The sequence below is a fragment of the Condylura cristata genome, unplaced genomic scaffold (assembly GCF_000260355.1).
Source record: "Condylura cristata isolate star-nosed mole 26May11 unplaced genomic scaffold, ConCri1.0 scaffold00020, whole genome shotgun sequence".
In the NCBI taxonomy this organism is placed as follows: domain Eukaryota; kingdom Metazoa; phylum Chordata; class Mammalia; order Eulipotyphla; family Talpidae; genus Condylura; species Condylura cristata.
The window spans coordinates 23,724,243-23,749,162 of record NW_004567121.1 but is presented as its reverse complement, the minus strand read 5'-3'; the positions used below and the strand labels follow the sequence as shown (position 1 = coordinate 23,749,162).

The window sequence follows — 24,920 nt, the reverse complement described above, 5'->3', positions numbered from 1 at the left end:
CCACATAGTGTGGCAGACCTCTCCTGACCCGCCCGCTGCTCCCCTCAGCAGTGTACTGTGTTGATCTGCCTGTTCTGCTCCCCACTCTGTCTTGGTAAATCCTCTCACCCTCCGCATCTCTGGCCTGTACCCCAGCTCTGTATAAATAAATAAATAAACAAACCTTTAAAAAAAAATTAACTAACCTGAAAACAAAAAGAAATTGAAAATACATAACAAGAATATTGGAGACTTACAAATAACACACACCAAGACGTGTGCATGTGTGTGTGTGCGCATGTGTAGTGTTCTCAAAGATACAGGGGGAAAAAATTGAAAAATTAGTGGCTGAAAACTACAAATTGTATGAAAATCATCGATCTACTGATACAAGAAACTCAACAACCTAAAGTAAGGTAAGCACAAAAAGATTACCACTTAGACTCTTAATAAAACTGATAAAAACCAAATGGAGAAAACTTTAGTGCAGCAAGATGAAAATGAAAATTACTTATAGGACAGTCTTGACAAATGGTACTAAAATAATTGGGTATCCATACAAAAGAAGTTTATTTAGACTTTATCTCATAACATGCATGAAAATTAACTCAAACTATAAAAACTAAAATTGTGACACTTCTAGAATAAGTATCAATAAACATTTTTAAAGGGCCAAAAGTTAGTATTTTAGGTATTCTGAAACATACAATCTCTGTAGTAACAACATACAGACAATATATAAATAAATGGGTATCATTATGTTCAAATAAAACATTTATTTTAAACAAACAAGTGGTGGGTCCTAAGTAGTCTACAGACTGATTTCCTGTTGAAAAGAAAGTTATTTATGGGCTGTCCCTGGTGGCCCAATGCGAGCAAAGCACTGGGAAACTGGCAGAGGCAGCCTCCGTATGAGCTCAATCCGTGCCCCACAGGTGACCCACAAGGCACAGCACTCTTCTCCTGCCTCACCCACTGCTCCCCTCAGCAGTGTATTTCATCAATCTGCTTGTTCTCTTCCCCACTATGTCTCTGGTAAGCCCTCTCACCATCCCTGTACCTCTGCCTGTACCCCAATTCTGTATAAATAAATAAATCTTTAAAAAGAAAATATTTATGACTGTATTAGGGAAGAGATTAAATAAAAAAAAAACAGAATCCATACAAGAAAAACTAAACAGAAGTCATCAAAAGCTTTTGTTCTTAAAGAGACACCTTTAAAAATATGAAAGTTGGTGGCCCTCCCTGGTGGGTTAAAGCACAGCACTGAGAAGCTGAAGCCACTTCCGCATGAGTTCGATCCCTGCCTGCCCCGGAGGTGACCACATGGGAGGTGACCACATGGCGTGGCAGACCTCTCCTGACCCGCCCGCTGCTCCCCTCAGCAGTGTATTGCATTGATCTGCCTGTTATGCTCCCCACTATGTCTCTTAAATCCATCCTCTCTCTCTCTCTCTCTCTCTCACATACACACACACACACACACACACACACACACACCCCACTTCTGGCTTACATCCCAGTTCTTGTAACCATAAATAATAAAAACATTAAAAGTTAAGTCATATAATGGAAGAAAATCCATGAAAAACATAGAAAGTACATGTATACAAAAATATATAAAGTCCCTTAAAACTTAGTAAGTTTTACAAATCATCAAATAAAAACCCAAGATCAAATTCTGTCTAACATGAGCACAGTTCGAAATGACTAATATCCATCCATAGGAAAATATTTATGTGAGTTGTTAGAGAGGTGATTGTTAACTGCACCGTAATACTACACTGAACACCTATCAGACAACAAAAATAAATACGGCCAGAATGTATGAAACTGGAGCTTTCATACATTGCTCCTTAAATACAAAATGGTGCTAGTACTATGGCAACTGTCTGGCTAGCTTCTGAAAAAGTGAAAACATAGATGTTTTTTAAAACAATGCCAATACTAGGCACTATTTAAAAGAAATGAAAACATATGTTCATATAAATAAGTCTTATAAGATTTTCAAGCCTTACAGGAATATTCATAACATTATTCTTAATAACTGAAAATGAAAATGGTCCAAATGTCCATCAACTGATTATGGATAAACAAAATGTGCTGCAGTCCTTAATGGAATAGTTATTTGGCAATAAAAAGTAATTACTTAAGATACAAATTACAACACAGATGAACCTCTAAAACAATATACTAAATAAAAAAGGACTATAGACACAAAAGATATTCTGTGTGACTATTTACATAATTTTTCTAGAAAGTAAAATCTACAGTGACCGAAAGCAGAAAAATGGTTCCTACAGAAGTCAGTAAGAATTGGCCTCAAGTGAAATTTTTTTTTGTGATAAAAATGTTCTAAAACTAGACTGTGAGAAAAGTTACACAAATGTATAAATTTACTAAAAAGCATTCATTTATACTATTGGGTAGGTGAATTGAATAGGATTTAAATCATATTTCAATAAAACATGTAGGAAAATCTATCTTTATAACTTGCAAGATATACAACCTACAGCAGATTTCTTTAAACCACCTTAAGTCTCAATTTTGTCATCAGTAAAAATAGTTAATATTTACCTGACAAGGCTCTTGTGAACATGTTAGTAATCCTTTCTCTGTCCTACATTTTAACTCTGCTGCAGAAAATTAATATATCCAAGATGTGTACTACACTAAAAAAATTTAAACCCCAGAACTAGTTAGTAGTGGGGAACGTACCTTAAAATCAAACAAAGCATGAAAGGTCTAAAATCTAATGTAAAAATTCTAATATAGGCCCTCCCTGGTGGCGTAGCGGGTTAAAGCACAGCACTGAGAATCTGAAGCCACTTCCGCATGAGTTCGATTCCCGCCTGCCCCGGAGGAGACCACATGGCGAGCCAGACCTCTCCTGACCCACCCGCTGCTCCCCTCAGCAGTGTACTTCGTCGATCTGCCTGTTCTGCTCCCCACTCTGTCTCTGGTGAAGCCTCTCACCGCCCCTGAGTCTCTGGCCTGTACCCCAGTTCTGTATGCACAAATAAATAAATAAATCTTAAAAAAAAAAAATTCTAATATAAAGATATCATTCTAATATAAAAATTTCAAGTGATGAAACAATTTAATTGGAAGTGTTTTCTACTTAATTGGTGCTAAATAAAATTGAAGTTTTGAAACTGCTAACATTTTCAATTAGATGAAATACTATATACAAATAGCTATTAGCATATCCTTTCTCTGGCATTAATTTGGACAGTTTTCTCCTTAATGGTGACTATGAGACTTTTCTTCCAATTTCCCAAAGATTTCAGAAGCAGCTCAGTTTTTCAAGGTGGGAAGCAATCATAACTAAACCAGTAAAAAGGAAAATGTTGCTTATCCCGAAGGGACTGAGGCTAATGCCACAATACCATTACATGACTTATTCTCCACTGTTCTTGTAAACAGACAAAACTAAAACAAACCCTAGAAGTCTGACTACAGAACTAAGGTTACCAGAGCAGGCCAGTGGGACAAATGGGGAAGACGTACAATGGACACTATCAGAGCATTGCTGGGAGTGCCCTGTTAGTGGGGGCGGGTGTGATTGGGCATTATGCACCTAAAGATGTGAGCCTGTACCTGTAGTCATACAGTGTTGCAAAACAGTATTATCACATTTAAAAATAATTAATTAAAAAATATCATGTGGAATTATAAGTACCTCAGGTATTTAATTTATTTAATATCCTCAAGTGATTATTTATCATAGTGAAAAAATGGGGGAAGTTAAATGGTCAGTTGATTAAAGTATTACAGAGATATATATTAGAAAGTACTGTGCATAGAAACAACATGAAGGGGTAAAAAATTGACATGAAAATATGTTCATGAGATGAAAAGCAGTTAATAAAGAGCATTTATTTAAAGACAGTATTGAAAATGGAGAAGTGGTTATTTACTGATCAACAATTACTGCAATTCTTTTATGTATTGTGCTGGGCACAGAAAAAAAATCAGGGGAATTTGTTGCCCTCAGGTAGGGAACAAATTAAGAAACCACCGGAGAAAAGAAATCAACTTACATATAACTAATCACGCAAAGAAATACAGAACCATAATTAAGTAACATTCTCTGTTCTGTAGTTAAGATTTCTTTGAACAGAAATAGCTATAATTTTCCTACTCTCCTTTCACTCTCTAATGGGAGTGTATCTATTATAGCTAACTGTTTCTCAAACATGTATTTGAGAGTATTCAAGGCGTAATTTGCCTTCTAGGTTCACCGGTATCCAAATCAAGAGGAGTTGCACCTAAGGAACCTGATCCACATCCCAACCTAATACATGGTTGAGCCTTAAGTCATAATTAGATGAAATCTTTGGTCATCTTAGAAGGACTGAAGAGATATGAATTGCCCAGTAAGGAAGAATAGCAACAATTCATCGGCAATGAGGACTGCCAATAATTCCTCCTATTCTTATTCATACATACTACTTCTACCATCAATAAGTAAAAGATATTTTTCAATCCCTTAAATCTTGGCTAACACGATGGTCTACAGTGAAAATTAAAGTGCAATGGAAATGATACTGCGTAATTCTGAGGCCAGGCCTTAACAGGGCAAGAAATTTCTATTTTTTCCGCTTGCTACCATGAATTACCATGTACAGATATTCAGGCTATCCCTCCAAGAGATGCAAAGAAGACAGAAGTCCTGGTTGATAAAGAACAGACCATCTAGAGAACAAATAAGGTATCTCAACTAAAATTCAGCACTAAAGTAATCTTTGGATTCTTTTTTCAGTCAAGTCAGCTCATGACAGCTTTGAGCATTGTGGCTCAGAACAAGGTGTTTGTTGCCCAAACCCTAATTTAAAACTTTTGATAAATAAGGTAGCATTAAAATACCTGTGATTTTTTAAAATTTTATCCATCAATATTTTATTATGTAACTTCCATAGATAAGAACTCATTTTAAAATTCAATCTCAATAAGATCATCCAAGTTAAATAAAATTGACAATAATTTCTTAATGGCACAAGGATTTTTAAACCCAAGGAATTATATAAATATTCATATATAATTTTATCATGCCTCCTATAGAAAATATTTTCCCTTAATGTGTTTGGTAAGTATGAAGGGTGATTATGTTTCCTAAACAAAAATGATGCTTCTAGTGAACACTAATTTTTACTCCTGGTTACTGGCTCATCTGTTACAAGAATGTGTATAGTAGGCAGATTTCTTAAATACCTGTGATTTTTAAACAATTAAATGTAATGGAAAACTGACAATGAATTCAACAAAGACTATAAAAAGAAAGTACTAGATACTCCTAAGAGTTAGTAAGGATCCCAATGTAAGTGAAGATGTGGGAAAGAATCCCTTGAGGAATGATATAATTAACAACCATTACTTAACACAATGTAATAGGGAATTGTAAATAGTAATTTTGTTGGCTTAAGTTTCTATTTTCCAATCTGCCTGTTGTAGTTTTGAAATAACAATTGAAATGTTATCCTTTAAGGATATTGTTAATAACTTATGGTTCTATTGTACTACAATTTATACAGTCTAAATTATATTTTCCCAGCACAAAATATGCAAACATTTCAATGAAGAACAAAAGTTTTCTACTGTCCAATGTAGGTGAAGAATGGGATATTGTGATTATATTAACTTGTCCAGAAATAAACAGTATATATTGGTTAAATAATTGAGGAATTAGAATGCATGAAGAAAATTAACCTAAAATTATACTGCCTTTAACTTATTACACTTATATTTGGAAACTTCTTTAGGCTTAAGCAATTCCTCATACTTACTGTGAACTGCAACAGAAATAAGACTGAAAGAAATAAATAATGCTTTCAACCAGAATTGAAGGGGAAATGATCCAAATGCAAAAAAAAAAAAAAATGGACTAAAACAGAGTAACTGAAAGCAAACACATCTCTGGGTTAATAAGAAATCCACCATATGATCATTCATAGGTGATGTGATGGTGGAAGACTTATGGGAACTACACCTGATGGAAGAAATCAAATATACAAAACTTGAAAACAAATAAATTAATAAAATAGAACCTCTAGGAAAACAAAACAACAACATAAAATTCTATCATAAAAATACAAGAGGAGGCTCTCCCTGATGGTACGGGTTAAAGCACTGCATTATGAAGCTCTCCGAAGCCTCTGCAGCAGGAGTTTGATCCCCCACCACGGACCTGACCCACATGGTTCAGCAGACCTCTCCTGACCTACCCGCTGCTCCCCTCAGCAATGTATTTCAGTAGATCTGCCTGTTCTGCTCCCCATTCTGTCTCAGTGAATCTTCTAACCCACTACACCTCTGACCTGTACCCCAGTTCTGTAAGCATAAATAATCTTTAAATAAAAAAGAAGAAAAAAATCCAGCTTAATAGTATGAAAAAGTCTTGAATTTTTCATAACAGTACGAAAAACATTTGGCCACAAATACATTAGCCAATAATAAGCCTCATCAATATAAAAAAGGTTACTGCAACCTCAGACTGCATTAATGACTTTAAGTTAACAAATATTTGCAGTTAAACCTATTATGTACCAAGAACCATATTAAAAGAATACAGTAACAAGGTCCAGGGAAGAAATAATCTAACCATATTCAGGACAGTCAAACCATGTATGGACTATTAAGTCCATACAAGGAACTGGTAGGGAAAAAATATGTAAAAATGACCTACAAAAGTAAAAATTTCTAATTTGAATACCACTCTAAAAAAAGAAAGCATACTCTTTAAAAAAACTATTTCATTTTGCCAAAACAAATTAATGGCTACAATGTGACGAGTATTGTGATAAGCACCTTAGTAAAAGTGAAAATTAGGGGCCTCCCTAGTGGTACAATCTCAGCACCATGAAACTATCAGCCACTATAGCAGTTCAATCTCCACCAGGGAGCTGACCCGCACAGCACAAACCTCTCCTATCACTCCAGCTGCTCCCCTCAACAGTGTATTTCAGTCAATCCCCCTGCTTATATTCTCCACTTTCTCTCTTGTGAATCCTTTCACCCCCTCCCCCCCACACACACATACCTCTGAGCTCTACCCCGTTCTTATATTAATAAATAAATAAATAATTTTTTTTTTTTAAAGTGGAAAAAAATATCGGTAACTTCTCTGTCCTCACCCTACATATAGTCTAGTCAACACCCTATCATGGAAGAACTTTAATAGGTACAAAATAATAATCTGTCAAACATAATAAAAAAGCTATATATACTTTCATAAGGCTGAAGTAAATGATCTTCAATGTTAATTCATCTCTAAGATTTTATCACTTACACAATAGTAACTGCTATTCTGAGATACACGTCCAAAGGATAAAATAATATGTAAACCAATACACACATGATTTTAAATGTTTCTGCTTAATAAAAATAAGTATGTCAGCTCATATGTTCAGCCTTCACAGGTATACTATTCAAAACCAACTTTAATCTACAGTAAGAAAATACCAACTCTTATTTTAATTTCAAGTAACAAGAAATTCATAAATCTCCTATCCTAAGCTTATCTCACCCTAATTAATTCCAAAGAAACTAATACCTATAATTTCGGCATTTCTTATATTAATCAATATACCTTTCCATGGCTTTAGCTGTATAAGGCAAATGCATTTCAATACTGTGTTCATCTTCATCTGTCTGCAGAGACATGCGTTCAAACATTCCTGTTTTCCATAGTTCTCCATAGACTAAAAAGATTTCAAAATATAGTAAAACAAACATATTAATATATATCCTTATCTTCTGATATTTTGTCCAGTAATACAAAATTATACGCTTTAGCAAGAAACAAAAGTACCATGTAATATTCTATTTCAGTTTTATTTTTAAAAAAGAAAACAACTAGTTTTTCACATACCAAACAATAATATATGTAATGACTTACTCAACATTTTCATGTTACACTATCACATAAAAATTAATAATTAAAATTTTCATATACATATCTAAAATCACGTCTGGCTTTTCTTTAACTTTAATTAGTATATGCTAACAAGAACATTGTTGAGAGAACTACTAGAATATGGAAAACTCACTGGTCTACCTACTCATGAGATTAACCATAATTTTTTTATTTTCTTGCTTAATAAAATACATGAAATGATCATTTCACACCTCAGATTCCCACCAAACTAAGCACAGAAAATTTCAACTAAAGTTTATTTTCCCTCAAAATGAAAAGTTAATAAGCTTGTGGGACAGAAAAGAATATAAATTTACCACAGTGACATAACTTGATATATTACTAATTCAGAACTTTCTTATGAATTAATACTTTTAAAAATAGGTAATGTATAGCAAGAAAAGATTAAAATTTTTAAATGATATATGAGTAATTTTAAAAGTAAAAAATGATACAGGAATATTTTTTAAATAATAAAGGAATACTTAGATGTAGGAACAAATGGTGTATGATTATCTACAAAACTTTATCTAATTAGAAACTCTACCTTCCTACAATCAGAGGCTATTCAAAACCAAAGTTTTCTGAATTCCCCAACAAGGGTTTAAAAATAAAATACTTATATTTTATTTAAAATTATGAGATATAAATATCTCATAAAGCCAACCCAGCAAAAAGACAAGTTCACAAGGTGATTCTTTTAGGAATATAAACTGAAGTTCAGATTATGAGAAAATTCAAGTCAATTGCAGATAATGTGCACATAAGCATTTGTTATAGATACTACTCTCCTTATTGCTCTGTATTTTAAAACTTTGCTCTCCCACTCTTCCAAAACTGTTACTTCAAGATATCCACATCCAATGTATAAAATGAACAAAACTAAATGATCTGTGGAATCCTATGGAAAAAATAAATCAAAATAGTCACATTTTAAAAATAAAACACTTAGAATTTATGTAGTGACTTTCTTTCAGAATTTCAGTCTCATTTTTCCCTCAACAGACATCTGAAGGAAGTAAAGGCAGTGAATAACACTGAGACAAACAACTTTCATCAAACTGTTAAGGGTACTAATCTTTTGTCTCATGATACAATGTGTATACGGTATTTCCCTGAAATAAACACAACCACTTCACTATGAGGCTAGTAGATTTGACAGAGAAGTCCAAATTCGTCTTTTAGGCTTTCTTCCTTTTTGTTTTCTGCACACTGATTACAATATATTTTACTATTAAGTTGAAATATTATCTGTGCTATTCTTATGTTTAAATTACCTTATAATTCCTATTTTAAAAAATCTTTTGCTGTTTTAAAGGTTTAAGATTTCCATATACTTACTCTTTTGGTCAATACGAAGGTCATACAGAGGTGTTCTATATATATCCACACTGGAAAGTGCACATCGAGAAAGGGGCACGTGATGAGAAGGCCCAAGGATGAAAATTCTCCGGCTAGGAGACATATAACAAAAATAACAGAACAATTGTACTTCTACGAACCTTTTTAAGTAAAAGGAGAAAAAAATTTAAATTACATGTGATACTTTTTATTCTTGATTTATTTAACTACCTACTTTCAGGCTTTCATTAAAGTCCAACCTCCAGCACCTTAGAATGTAACTGTATTTGGATATGAGGTCTTTAAAGAAGTTAAAATGAGGTGATTAGGATGAGACCTAAATCTAAAAAAACTGGTGTCTTTATAAGAAAAGGAAGAGATTCTGTAGACAAACACACAGCAGTGACCATGTGAAAAAGCAAGGGAACAGCTGATTATCTAAGACTGCCAGTACCAACTGTGAAGAAATGAATTTCTGCTACAATCTACTTTGTGGTATTTTGTTACAACAGCACTAGCAAACTAACAGAGCTAATTAATATAACCACTAATGACTTGCCTGTCAGTTAATTAAATTACTTATCTTTTTTTATCTGTTTTTTTAGCCATTTTAGTTATTTAAAGTTTAAAGTTAGGGGGCCTCCCTGGTGACACAATGGGTTAAAGCACTATGAGGCTGTCTGCAGCCACTGCAGCACAAGTTCAAACCCTAGCCAGGGAGGTGACCCACATGGTGCAGCAGCTCTCTCAAGACCTGTCTACTGCTCTCCTCAACAGTATGTCAGTGGATCTGCCTATTCTTATTCTGCTCCCCACTCTGTCACTGCTAAATCCTCTCACCCTCCACACCTCTGGCCTGTACCGCAGCTCTTGTATGCATAAATAAGTACTAAGTAAATCTTTTAAAAAATAACAAATCTTTACAAACCCTTTATCTTGCCAGCAAGTATAAAATTCCTCTCATATACCTCAAACTTTTCTACAATCTAAGTTTCAAACTATTTTCTCTGTTCTTCCAGATTATCTTTAATGAAACCTCCTCTGCCCCACATGCACACACGAAAATTTGTAAAACCCCCCCGAAAGCAAAACTATGGGAAAGGAGGGAATATAATAGGCTATGTAACTAGAAATTGAATACTATTCATTGTTCAATTAATGGACAAAAGTACAAGGTGAAAACCAGTTATTCTTTAGCAAAAAATTTACAAGTCAAGGATGTGTGCTTTAGTACATATTTATTAAAATTTATTGCCTATTACATGTTACTTTACTTATTGAGGAGGTAAGATAGGGGAAGTAAGAAAGATGTAGATAAAGACAAAAGGATTCTCAGCTTAGTAAATCCAAGGCACTCAAGAATCCACATATAACAAACATGTAAGACTTCACCCATGGACCATTTCTAGTGAGAAACATACTATTTTTACTTATCACTTCTCTCCACTGTTAATATTCATCTCATCATCATCTCTAAGATTAACTCAATTGTCATTTAGGAAAACATTTCAAATATATAAATTTATAAATGAACAAAAGAGATTCCACTATATTCTCCTAACTTAAAGGTATATAAAATACACAGTTTTTTAAATTAAGGTCAAATATGGGACAAACATAATGTAGATGAGTTGCCTAAAGACAGGAATAATATAAACCAAGAATTAAATATGGAAAATACACCTTTTATAGAATAAAGAATCCATTTTTATTAAGGGGAAGGGGCAGACTATTTGAAATAAGAACACCCATAGAAAATCCAGGATATGTACTTAAAACTTGAAATGACTTTTGAAAATAACCTCTAAAATCAAAGCGGTGATACAATCACAGGTAAGGTATAACATCATTCTAACAGTGGCCAAAAGGTGTGCAATACTTAAACACCCAGATCACCTCAAAAAGTCTAATTGCCTCTTACTAGATGATTAATGTTGCCTTGCTTCCTTCTTGGTCAGACTCAAAACTTCAAAAACATGAAGACGACCGTAGAGAAAAAACCCACAAATACTAGCACATAGATTCACTATTGCCATACATGTAAAAGAAACTTTTAAACTAAACAAAAGACATTCGTTGACAAATAAATGCAGTTTTAAAATAAATTTTTCAAAGAATGAACATTTGCGGATTTACCTTAACTAGGTGAATATAGTCTGCACATGCATTATGAAAGTTACTTGAGTATCTGCTTTCATAAATATTCAACTCTTATTTTAAATAATGAAACACAAGTAATTTTCAAAAGGTGTTCATTTAAAGTAAAAGTAAGTGAAGATATTTCAACTATAGAATAAAATGTCATGTAGCCTTAAAGATTCCTTGTTGCTTTTTCTTTCTACCCTGCATGTCTTTCTGAAAAGTATGAATCAAAATCGAGTTACTACCTAAGTACAACCTGAATTCTAGGTTTTCATTAAAGATTTATCAGTAGGAAAGGACTTTGCAACTATAAACACAGGAAAGAACTTAATTAAATAGGCCAGTTTTTTAAATTCCTTTAACAGAGTGCCCTTGGTAAAACAAAAGTCAGATTATATCATTCCCTGGCTAAAAAATCCTTCAAAGAGGACCAGGGGAGAAAAAATAATAATAGTGAACAACTATATACCAGAGACATTTTACAGGGGTAGAGTGGGGAATGGGATCAGAAATGGGGGTGGGGGGAAGTGCACTGGACATATGGTGAGGGCACACGGGTGAAATGGTGATAGGAAGCTCATGGGGATTACAAGTGAGATGGAAAAAGGCACAAAATGATGTAAAAATAAACTATTATAATATTAAAAGTAAAAACAATAAATTCTTCAAATGAACTGTCCCATTCAAAGACTTCACACATTATCATTCCTTTTGTTTTGTTTAAAAGTCATTCTTTCAAAGGTTCCTAACCCAGTACCATACCTACAATCCAAATGCCATCACATTTAGTGTAACACAGCAATTCTCCAAGTGTTAACTGTGAATTACCAGAATTCCCCAAAACCTTTGCAAAAAGCCCACAAAATGAAAGAAAATTCACAAAATACAAAGATTTGCCTTGTTCACTGTGTTGATGTTTGCACTTACAATCCAAAACTGAGCCTGAGACACTGTTGTCACTTTAGAATCACAAACAAGGTAATGCAATTAACATGTACTAATAGTCATACATTCTTCACCTTCACTGACACCAAGTTTAAGATCAGTTTCACTTTTCTTTAAATCTTGAACTTTGAATATAGTTTTATTTAAAAAAGATTCACTATATTCAGCATGACAAAAAGCCTTCAATGTAGTAATAAACACATAAAGCACTTCAAGTATATCTCAGAGAAAAGCAGTTATGTAATTGTGAGTTATGAACTAAACAATTTTTTCATGGAATGCAAGTTTTTCTACCAAAGACAAAATGACTATAGATAGGTATTTTAAAAAATCGGGGGCCTCCCTGATGGCTCAGAGGTTAAAGTCTCAGCTTAACTATCAAGCTATATATAATTAAAAAAAAAAAAAAAAAAAAAAGGACTTGTGACAACATGGATGACAACTGAGAAGGGCTGCTAAGCAAAGTCTTAAGAAGAAAGATAAATACTAGATGGTAGCACTTATATATGTGATATTTAAAAATTACTTTTAGATTAGTTACTGAAGTACTAAGAGTAATATACTTCCAACATCATGCTGACTTTGAGGTTCTAAAATAATTCAGATACCTTACTGTGTCAATGAGAAATTATTATTCTTTCATTAACCACAAGTACAATAAAGAATTTCAAATTTGGGCCTCTCTGGAGGAGCAAGGGGTTAATTTTCAGCACAATGAAGCTATCTGCAGCACAAGTTCAATCCCTGGCTAGGGAACTAATTCACATGGCACAGCAGACCTCTCCTGTCTCACCAGCTGCTCCTATCAACAGTATACTTCAGTAGATCCACCTGTTCTGCTCTCCACTCTGTCACTGATGAATCCTCTCACCTCCCACATACCTGACCTATACCCCAGTTCCTGGATAAATCTTTCAGAAAAAAAGAATTTCAAATTACAGTGATTAAAATAGAAAAAAAAGTTTCCATATTTTTCTTAGAAATGCTCATGTCCAGATTTTTAAAGAAAAATGTGTGAGTTAAATATTTAACTTTCTAACATTTCCAGAACTAAATAGTTTACAAACCAAAGGTAGGTTAAGACAGGTAGGTCCAGACAATAAAAAGTTGTAGTAAAATTTTAGTCAAATACCTAATGTATTCAAGCACATAGTACAGCAGATATGCAAAACAAGTTATTTCTGTGACAAGCCAATTATGATGAATTCCCAATCTTCTCCCACAAACAGAATCTGCACTACTTACGTAATAGATGGGTCCACTTGTTTGTAAGCATGAGCAGCACAAGAACCACAGTACGTATATCCTGCATGGCTACAAAACAAAATATTTTTTAAACTTAATCATCAGATTTAAAGTCACAATATTCTGGGAAAAAATTCTGAAAGAAATATAGCTATGGTCAACAGGCCAGAATAGAGTACATAAATTAAAAAGCAATGCAGTTAATGATGCAACCCCTAGAAAGTAAAACAATTGTTTTGTGTTCTACTTTCAAATTTTAATAACTATTTTGGAATTTTTGGGTCTGGAAAACAATGAATTTGTAGATAGTCAAGGCTTATTTGAAGTTGCTAATGTAGCACTAATAATACATGAGTTGTTAACATTCCTCTTCAATAGTATTAACAGACTACTACTTAACACCCAGAGGAAGCCAATGGACCAAAACAAATATCCCACAACCATTCACATTCCTGTGTCTTTCATGGTAAGAAAATTGACTTGTTCTTCAGATATTTTGGCATTTATTTTCTCTCCCTTTCTTTTCCCTTCTCATCCTGTGGTCTCAGCAGAAGATTGGTTCTCTTAATACCTCTATAGGTATTAAGACTGGGTTTCCTGACATCCTTCTTCTTTCATTACTCAAAATTAAGTCCAGAAAAATTTCCCTGAGTGCTTACTTCTTAGTGTGTGGCAGTGGTATGTGTACCAGCAACTGGCTCTGCAGAAGGGAAGAAGTACATACCTAGGAAGACATAATAAACGTAACAAAAACTTCACTGAGATAAGAAGATATGTAACATACAACTACCAAGAGTGAAAAATAAAACTGTTTACAAATTCCACAGTCAACTGACCTGTAACAAATGCCTTTGAGTTTCACTGAACTTAACATTATCTATAGGGAAGCAGGGCTGACAAGAGTGAAACAATGCGGACTGCAGGCGTAGGCCTGAAATGACTCACTGAAAAATTACTTGAATGACTTCTAAGTTGATTAGGTAACAGCTCTCAAATACTAAAAGGAATATTCTCTTCTTCACTTTTTTGTGCTATTCACAACATAAAGGCTATGGACACAACATAGTTTTAAGCTTAATCTCCATTACTAGCCTTTCCTCATTAAGTATATACATGGCCAATAAGCAATAAATAAAACCCTTATTTGTAGCAGTTTGCCAATTAACATGGACTTAAAATCATTCCCAATATAGCTGATTCAAGGAGCACAGTAAAATATAAAGACAAAACACACTGAGAATGTATTTGTAAAGCATATATCTAATAAAAGATTTGTATTTGAAAATATTTAAATTTTTCAAGACAATCCAGTATGTAAAAAAATAATCATTTTGCAAGACAAATGAAGTAATACAAGTAAAAAAAATTATTAAATTTGGTTGCATAACAATGTCAATGTACTTAATATTACTAAACTGTAACATGTAAATTTTGTCATGTCCATTTTACCACAATTTTTTTAATAGGATTAGGAAAAGATGTGAATGGATACTTCACCAAAGATTATAATGGAATGACAAACAAGCACACAAGTGAATACTCAACATCATTTAATCATTAAGGAAAAGCAAATTAAAACTGTAACAAGCTCCCACTAAGCACCCACGAGGATAGCTACAATTAGTGAGGAACCATAACAAGTGTGGCAAGTATGTAGAACTCAAACTCAAGTTGGACTTGTGAAAATATAAAATGGTGTACCTACTTTGGAAAACAGTTTGGCAATTTCTTAAGGGAAGTAAACATACCACTACCACATCACCTAGCTATTCCACTCCTAAGAAAAATGTCCACACAAAAAAATCCCAGTTTTATTTGCAGTAGCTACAAACTGTAAACAACCAAGTGTTCCTTCAAAGGTAAATGGATAAACAGAAGTGAGGGTTATATCCACACAAAGGAAAGTCTTCCACAACAGAAAGGATGAACTATGAACACACTCAAAATAATAATGATAAAAATAAACTAGTATGCTGAGTGAGAAAAGTAGGAAAAAGACTCTGATTCCACTTAAATACTCTAGAAAATAAAGCTATCGTGACAGAAAGTATATCAGTGGAGATGGGAGAAACAGGGAAGAGAAATACAGAAGGTAAGAAGTACAAAGGGGTGGCCTTCCCTGGTGGCCCAAGGATTAGGATGCAGCACTGCAAGCTAGCTACAGGGGCATCAATGCAAGTTCATCCCCAGCCCCGGAGGTGACCCACATGGCACAGCAGACCTCTTCTGTGTTGCCCGATGTTCCCCCTCAGCAGTGTACTTCATCAATCTGCCTATTCTACTTCCCACTCTGTCTCTGGTGAATCCTCTCACCGCCCCTGCTCCTCTGGCCGCTACCCCAGTTCTGTATGCATAAATAAATATATCTTAAAAAAAAAAGTATAAAGGGGCACAAGGAAACTTTTGAGCACAAAGACTCATTATTTTAACTTGGTAATGGTTTCACAGGAGTACACATATTTCAAACATCAAGTTGTATATTTTAAGTACATGCAGTTGTATGTTAATCATACCACAATAAAGCTCTATTAAAAAACAATTCTGATCTGAACTATCTTAAGGTATGAACTGAGAAAAAAGAGATTCATATAAGTAATTCACAGCAATATACAATAGTAGTATGCTTAATGAGGGACTAAGTGATTTAGGACACATAATGGAATCACCAGTGGCTTGGTCAGATTACTTGTAGATATTCTATCCTTATACTATCAAATTAGCCCATTTCAGAAATACTCTCACAACCCAATTCTAATCATAGTCAGCAAGAAATATAATTTGTCCTATAGTTTAGCAAACTTAGTTTTATTGTCAGACCTTTATACTCTTGCCTAACTTCTGACTATTTTTTTCTAGTAATGTCCCCAGTTTCTACTACCTGATACCCTAATATTGACAATGTTCCTTGACACTCCTGACTCCAGTATCAATTTAGATATATGTTATCTTGTTTGACCATGCCAATCTTAAACATCTGATCCATCTAGATCTGCCCTGGTTTGCTCCAACTTGAATAATATTCAGATTTTGACACTGCTCTGTTTTCAATTTGTCAATCATATCCCATGTTTCCACTTTCAAGCCTTCTATCTTAAAAAGTTACCTTAATCTTGTATTTGTTCTTCAGGTTTAGTTACTATTTGCTATTCTTGAACTTAAAAGGCCCTGACTCCCAGTCTATATTCTGATCTTTAAATCAACCTACATGAAATATTATCATTTATAAGAAATACATATCTATTTGGTCATTCAAGTTGAGTAACTCTCATAATATCTGGGCCATTATCCACAGTTCTTGGCTCACAGCTCTCCTTGAACTTTCATAAGGGTTATGAAGGATACAGTAGTATCTCCTGCTATGTTCTTGAAGGTAGCTTTTAAGAAACACCTGAGGATGGGGTCATACTTTGTATGAGTACAAAGTAAAGGCATAAAGCATGAATGAGGAACATGAGCAAATGTTCAAGTATATGATATGGATGTGAAAATGAGACTGGCCTGAGTTAAATGAGAAAACAAGTCTGAGTCAGACATAAGTCTGAGCTCAATGAAATAAATTACTTTTAAAAAAATTACTATATGGGCCCTCCCTGGTAGCACAATAGGTTAAAGAGCTGCACTAGGAAGCTAGTCGTAGCTGCTTCACAACGCAAGTTGGATCCTGGGAGGTGGGGGAGGATTACCCACACGCTGCAGCAGATCTCTCCTGTCTCACTGGCTGCTCCCCTCAGCAGTGTACTTCATCCATTTGTTTGCTATCTTTCCCACTCTGGTGAAGCCTCTCACTGCCCTGCACCTCTGGCCTGTGCCCCAGTTCTATATGCATAAATGAATAAATCTTTAAAAAAAAAAAAACTACTATATGATTCTGAGCAGTGAAATGACAAAATCAAATTGTTACTTGCTTCATACTGAAAAACATGTGAACAGAGGGTAGGTTAGAGGCAGAAGTGTTATGAAACTCTAAGAAATTGTAGCATGAGGCATTACTAATACACTGTCCAGAATGGGGACAGTGTCAGTGGGAAATGAGAAATGAATACTTCAGACTTTAAAAAGAAAAACACACATTTCAGTGACCAAGCAGGAACAGTAGAATGAGGAGGAAGATAATTATGATAATGGTAATAACTAACATTTACTGAGTGTTTATTATATATTAAGACACTTTAATGTAATGCAAAGCATTAACTTATTTAAGCCCTAACAACAGCTCAATGAGACAGAAATTACTATTTTTAATTACTTTCTTATAAAGAAACTAAGGCAGAGAGATTAGGATCACTCAAGGTCACAGACAGTGAGAGGCCACGCCAGAACTTACAGCCCGGGAATAGAGCTCCAGAACCCACTCTTAACTACTATAGGAGATAATTACCTATTTGAAGGAAGTATCCATGGAGTAGGGGGAAAAAATAAGCTTAAAATCTGAAAGAATCATGTTTTCTAAGAATACAGAATCATGTATCTTGTAAGACTACAGAGAAGCATTATAGTCTGAAAATACCATTAATTAAATGCTTTATAATACATTTCAGAAATGGAAAACTTAGACAACTGCTTAAAGTGAAAGCAAAGCAGTTGCAAGGAGAAAGGAAAAGTCCATAAACTAAAACAGAGAACACACCCTTGGATAACAACTGCTGAGTTGTTTTTTTATCAAATCACCACCCCTCTTACCACCTAAGTAGCATGAGGAACATTTCTTCATGAAAGATCAAAGTCAAAGAGAATTTCTAATACTTTCCTTTACCCTGGCCCAGAAATCTGATAATGAAGAAAACCACAGAAATAATCATTAACTCTTACTGCAGACCCTATTCCTATACCTTCTCTTGATAGTAAAATCTACAACTCTACATGTATATGGAAACAAGGTTTCATTAAGAGATCACTCACAATAGAGAAAGCCTTACTAAGGAAACATGTAAGGTTTTTTTTCTCTTGTGCAAAATAGCCAGGAAAATATGAAGCTCTAGAGATCTCTGAATATGCATCGCAAAACTGTGCCCTACTCAGGCTTTTGTGAAGTTGTAAAATCTTTAAAGCAAAGTCATCCTTGCTAGACTTTCCAAGTTACTCTGGATCCCAATGTAATGCCCCGTGACAGCAAATACAGTATTACATTTTAACACCTTTAACATTTTTAGGCAAAGTCATCCTCTAGAAACTAACCTTTTTTTTTTTAAAAGTTTTGACCTTGACCAAACTTATTTATAGTAATCTGTAGTTGCTTAATATACATTTAAAAAGTTCTGAATGGGGAATGGAAAAAGGGAAGTTCTTATAGATAACTTCAGTAAATGTCAGAAAGGCAAATGTAGCAGTATTCCACATTTGCTGGTTGGTCATTAGGAGGGCAGGGAGGTGTTTACTGGGCATATAGCACTTTTCTTACATAAGCATTAGATCTGAGGTTTTCACATTGAGAACACTGACATTTCAATTTGAAGACATTCTAAAGTTCTAACAGTAACATGTCCCAACCACCCTATAAATAGTTACCTTGCTTGTATTAGGAAGAAGACTTGATCTCTCCATTATAGATAGCTAAGTGTTTATGGAAGGTCTTAGAATGGCCAGCCTTATTTACTGAGGAAAAAAAAAATCAAATAGGAAGTGCCCTTTATGGACACTTTTACATGGAAAATTTACAATACTACTACACAAGTCAAATCTTAATATATTAAACATTTGCTGGCTGAAAGCAATGTCATAAAATTAAGGTTAAAGAGGTCTTACTTTTTTCTTCAAAACATAAAATTATGGAAGGAAACCAAATTGGAAACTTTAAAAAGGCAACATAATTTTTCCTTCAATATTCTTTTGGTAATTATAACAGAATAGGTTCTGTTTTTTATTTGTTTTTTTGAACAGAGGTTTTGGTCCAAAGTTTTGTGTTAAATATCTGGTTCAGCTTTCTGCTCTATCATAGTAACTTCCTCTACAGCCGCTGTAGGAGTCACACAGAGGGTACTTCCTCTCCTGCCACAGACGGTAAAGCCCTCTCTGACTCATATTTTCAACATGCTGGTGCCAACTTGATTAGAGAATATTTCAACTGTTTTGATAACTGTCTCAACCACCACCACTTCCATCACACAAGCCGCCACAATCTCCACACGTCGCTTCCACCTTGAGGTGGCAGAGGCTGTTGCGCAGGTACAGCAGTACGGCTCTTTATCAAGCTGCTTTAGGAGTAACGTTATGACGTTTAAGATTGTTCTTGTTTCTTCATGTAGGTGTTTATGACTACTGATTTCTCTCTTAGTACCACTTTTGTTATATATCCGACCAGTTCTCATAAATTTTATCTTCATTTTTACTTGTTTCTTTTTTAGTGTCTGCTTTAATTTCCTCAGTGATCTAATGGTTGTTAAGAAGTATATTGTTTAGTATCCACGTTTGAGATTTTTTCCCAGTTTTCTATTTGTGGTTAACAGTCTTAGAGAACTGTGATAAAATATTTGCTATGACTTCAATCTTCATATTTTCTCCATTCTTGTTGTAGTCCCCATTTTGTCCACCAACTGTTCTCCTTATCTCACCAAGCATAGTTAATATGGTTACTACTAACTCTTCTTCAGGTAAATTACCTAGTTCTATTTAGATTTTTCCCTAATGTTTTATTTTGTTCTATCATTTGTGGTATATTCCTGTCTCTTCACTTTGTCTGAAGCAGTATATATATATAAATTTGTGTGGGTTAAGCTAAATAGCTATTTGTTTAACTTCCATCAGATTATAAACTACAGGGTATTGTCCTAAACTTCTTGCTGCATACTGCAGTAGGAAGACTGGAGATCCAGCACCAACAGAGGTTAGGAGAAAAGGCAGCAGAATGTGAAGAGGCTACTGGTAGAAAGTGCCAAGATTTGAAGCTACTCTGGGGTCTACAAGTGCCCTAGATAAGGAATCTACAACTCCCCTTTTGGCCAAGCTCTCCAAGCTTGCCCTGCAGCTTCAAGCTAACGCTGACTCTTCAGATCTGTTCTGTGAGTTCTTCAATCCATAAATCTTCCTGCGGGGAAGTAATCTCGGAACTGTGGGTTCCTTGTTGTATGTGCTGCCATCTCTAGTGAAATCCCCAGGAATAGAGTCTAAGATATGAGAATGAGCTCTTCAGTCACCAAAACAAAAGGGCTACATAAACACAGGCCTTTCTTGGAGTACTCTACCCCACCAATCACATAAAGTGAAATATGTCACAATTTTTCCTGCCCTCTCTGACATTGTTGTATTTCCCCCTGAAAATGCTGTTCCTCCAGTCACCTGTCCTTATTTTGTTGTATGTATGGGTAACAGGTGAGGCTGGTGTCCTGAATATGCCACCATATCACCAGAACTCCACAACTTGGAAAGCTTTTACAAACCAATATAATTGTAACTTAGGCTCACATTTCATTTCCCAGGTGACTGCCAAAGATTTTATTTAAAATTGCAAGAAGGAACAAGTCTTAGGACATTCTCATGAATAGTGACAATCAACTTAATTACATGTTGATTTAACCCAACTCCCACATTCATAACAAGTCTGAACTAGGAAGGTATCATCCATAATAGTCAAATACCAAGGGAACATGGTGATGGTTCACGGATATGATATGATGGTGGGAGAACTACAGGGACTACAACGATGTAAGAATTAAAAATTTAATTAAAAAAATATCAGGGGCCTCCTTGGTGACGCAAATTGTTAAGTCACAGCACTGTCCGTAGCCACTTGCAGTATAAGAGTTCGATCCCTGGTCTGGGAGCTGACACACATGGAGCAACAGACCTCTCCTGTCTCTCCTGCTGCTCTCTTCAGCAGTATACTTCAATGGATCTGCCTGTTTTGTTCCCACTCTGTCTCTGGTGAATCCTCTCATGCCCTGTACCTTTAGCCCTGTACCTTTCTTGTATCTATAAATAAACCTTTTAAGATAAATAAATAATTATAATAATAGCAATATTGGTTCCTTTAAAAAAAAGTCAAATTAACAGCCAAGTACAAGGAATGACTAGATTCAATCTACTTCAGGTGTTAAGATATGTTTCTTACTAAATCGAGGATCTCACACAAACTTTTCTTATTCCTGTATCAGTTTCTTTTTCTCTACTTGATCATTTAATCAACATGATAAACACTTTTATATTTCCCACTTTAAATAAAATTTTTTCCTGACAAAATTTTCCCACTATCTTATTTCCTTGATTTATAGTGAAATCCTCTTTTAAAAACCACTTAAATAACTTCATTTTCCTCTCCTATCATGCTTTCATTCCTAATACTCCACAGAAAGTGTTTCATCAAGGTCACCAGCACTCTCCACACTGCAAAATTCAATTACTAATTCTCAGTTCTCATCTTATTTGACCTATTGATAGCATTTTCTCTCCCTGACACAATTTTCATCCTCTGCTTTCTGGACACACTACCTCACTCTTGGTTTTCCTCACTGGTCCTCCTTCAGTATTATCCTCACTCATCTTCAATCTAATCTTAATCTCAATAAAGTAAGTTTGCTTGAGGATTTAGTCCTCAAATATTCCTCAAAGACATTAGCCTATTTAGACTCTGAGTGTGATAAACACACTAAAATAGTACCTGTTTCTAACAATTATCTGACACTTCTTCCCTGTACTCCAGATTCCTTTATCTAGGTGACCATTTGAAATCTAATTAATCTTACCATGGTTAAAGCCAAATCCTATAATCTGCAGAAACTTTTCAAAGCTACTTCATACCTCTACCTCTGAGCCCCTCATTAGTATGAAAGCAATTCCACCCATCCAGTTTCACAAACAAAAGTTAGAGTCATTCTTGACTCTAATTGGCCCTAGCTTTGAAATACTGCCAGAAAACACTGCTTCTCATCACCTTCTCCACAAGTTAGTATGTCGTTTTTTATGCCACTGTAATAAACCTCCTAAAATGGACTCCAGTTCACAGAAAATAGAAAATCCATGCATCAGTTAGAGTATCTTTATCAAGCCTATGTCACTCTTCTGCGCAAAACTTATCATAACTTTCCATAAAACTTGGACCAAACTTTAATTTTTACAATAGCCTACAAAGTATCTCCATGATCTCCCTGCTACTTATCTCACCCACAACTTTCCCCCTCAAAACTCCAGCTACACTGGCCTCCCTAACTGTCCCCAAATACACTAAGTATATCCTGCCCTCAATTCCTCAATCTGAGACCTTCTTGCCTTAGGTATCTATACAACTCATTTCTCACTTGGGCTGAAAATGTTGTAAGAGAAAACTATTCTTACTATCCTTTATAAACTAGCAACTCCCTACTTATACTGCCACTCTCAATTCTCTTATAGGTTTTATTTTCTCCTCAGCACCCATCAGCATCTGACAACAAATATAATTGTCACTGCCTGTCTTCTCTAAGTAATAAATGCAAGCACCATGAGAATAATGATTCTGATTAGTTATAAAAGTAGAACTAAAAAGAACACCAGGCATTTAGCCTGATACAAAGTTATGAAGATTAACTAATTACCAAAAAAAAACAAGTAGAGATGCTATTATTATTCCAATTTTACCAATGAGACAAAGTTATAAGAGATAAAGTAACTTGTATGTTACTTTATAAGTGGTACAGTCAACCACCTTTAGTAGTAACTGAGACCAAATTAGTTCATAAGAACAGAGTATTTACAAAATGAATAGCACATAAAATACCTAACACTGTGGAATATTTATGAGGTGCTATACATTAATTAGCTTCTTTATGTGCATTTATACATTTAATGTGCATATTGTTTGGTAAGTGGTTGCTATCAATATTTTCACTCTTATTCAGCAGGGTACCAATTTTAAGTCAAAATGTTGCTGTAAGAAAAAACTAAACTCCAAACTTGACTCTTCTCAGAAAAATAGCAATGCGTACATGTTTAAAACAAAGTGCTTTGCAAATTAGTATTAGAAACAAAGTCTAAAATTAAGTGAATTCATACCATACAGGAAACACTAACTTAAGTTGCCAACTTGTAAAAGATTTTCTAATACTCAAAGACAAAATAGTCACAGATTTCCTTCATTAAGAAAAACTATCCTTCCTTTAAAATTTAACTGCTACTCCTTATTACTGTACTATGCTAACTGCAACTTTTACATAAGTCAAAAATTACCTGAGCTGAAGAGATCATTTTAATGTTTAAAATAGAACACTGATTTAAATCAAGTACTACTGAAATCACCAAGTTTACCTAGCATAAAGAACCCTGTGCTTTAAAAGTCAGTTTTATTGGGGCCTCCCTGGTGGTGCAACAGGTAAAGTGCAGCACTATGAAGCTAGCCTCCGCCACCTCAGCATGAGTTCGATCCCTGGCCATACAGCTGATCCACATAGCACAGCAGGCTTTTCTTGTCTCACTAATTGCTCCCTTCAGCAGTGTACTTCATCAATCTGCCTGTTCTGCACCCCACCACCCTGTCTCTGGTAAATCTCCCTGCCCCTGCACCTCTGGCTTATACCCCAATTCTGTATGCATAAATAAATAAATCTTTAAAAAAAAAACTTACGGTGCAATAATGGCTCTAGCAGGTCTTTTTGTAGACTGTACTTGTGAAAGCCAACCTTCTAGCTGTGCATTGAGCTGCGGTCCTATTAAAAAAAAAAAAGGGAGATTGAAGTCAGCAAAGCAATGTACTGTAGAAAGCCATACATGACACAAAGGCCTCAATGAATTTATCTAGGACTAAAACAATTTAATGGACAGTGGAATCAACAGTTTGGGTGCTAATGTCTGAAAGTTAATCAAATACAAATTCTGTAGCAAGCCAAGTACTGATTAAACAAAATCTGCTTTTTGTCCATATATTTACTTAAAATCAAATTTTCAGAACATTCCCAATCTACTCTTTAAATTGCCTTTTAACTCAGTTATTAGTAATCTGTGCTTTTCTAAAATATCATCCCCTCTGTCCAATGAAGAGAATTAATGATGCAATATTTCTCTTAAATGTGTTCCATTACTGCATCTGGTACTCTTGTCCAACAGCTGACACCACTGCCCCATTCTTAATCTTACCAAAAACGTATCACTAGAAAATATAATGTAACAGATTTCAGAAGACCACCCAGAATCCCTTCCACAAATATTCTTTCAATGGTATGTTAACTGAAACAGTAATGAGTTGCAAGTGTCTAGTCATACCAGCAGGACTAATTATTGCGTTTACACATGTGTAGGCAGTGACAACTATTTCACAACTTAACAATTATTTTAAGATGCCACTGATTCTAAAACTCATCTCAGTTTCAAAAATGTTAAAATATGGGCAAATGTACATCTTAAAATCAAAGAAATACAATAGCACTATGAAAACACACTCCTTACAATGTTC

At 34.7% G+C, this 24,920-nt stretch overlaps 1 protein-coding gene across 2 annotated transcripts in view; it reads right to left on the bottom strand.

Moving 5' to 3' along the window:
- Window positions 1–24,920, bottom strand: part of MEMO1 (mediator of cell motility 1) — an 82,052-nt gene that overhangs the window by 22,189 nt on the left and 34,943 nt on the right. For both annotated transcript variants that reach the window (XM_004686316.2, XM_004686315.2), the window contains 4 exons: window positions 24,096–24,177; window positions 13,568–13,636; window positions 9,236–9,348; window positions 7,568–7,679 (listed from right to left, as the gene is read on the bottom strand). In XM_004686316.2, the coding sequence (XP_004686373.1) occupies window positions 7,568–7,679; window positions 9,236–9,348; window positions 13,568–13,636; window positions 24,096–24,177 (376 nt within the window). The remainder of the gene's footprint in view (window positions 1–7,567; window positions 7,680–9,235; window positions 9,349–13,567; window positions 13,637–24,095; window positions 24,178–24,920) is intronic.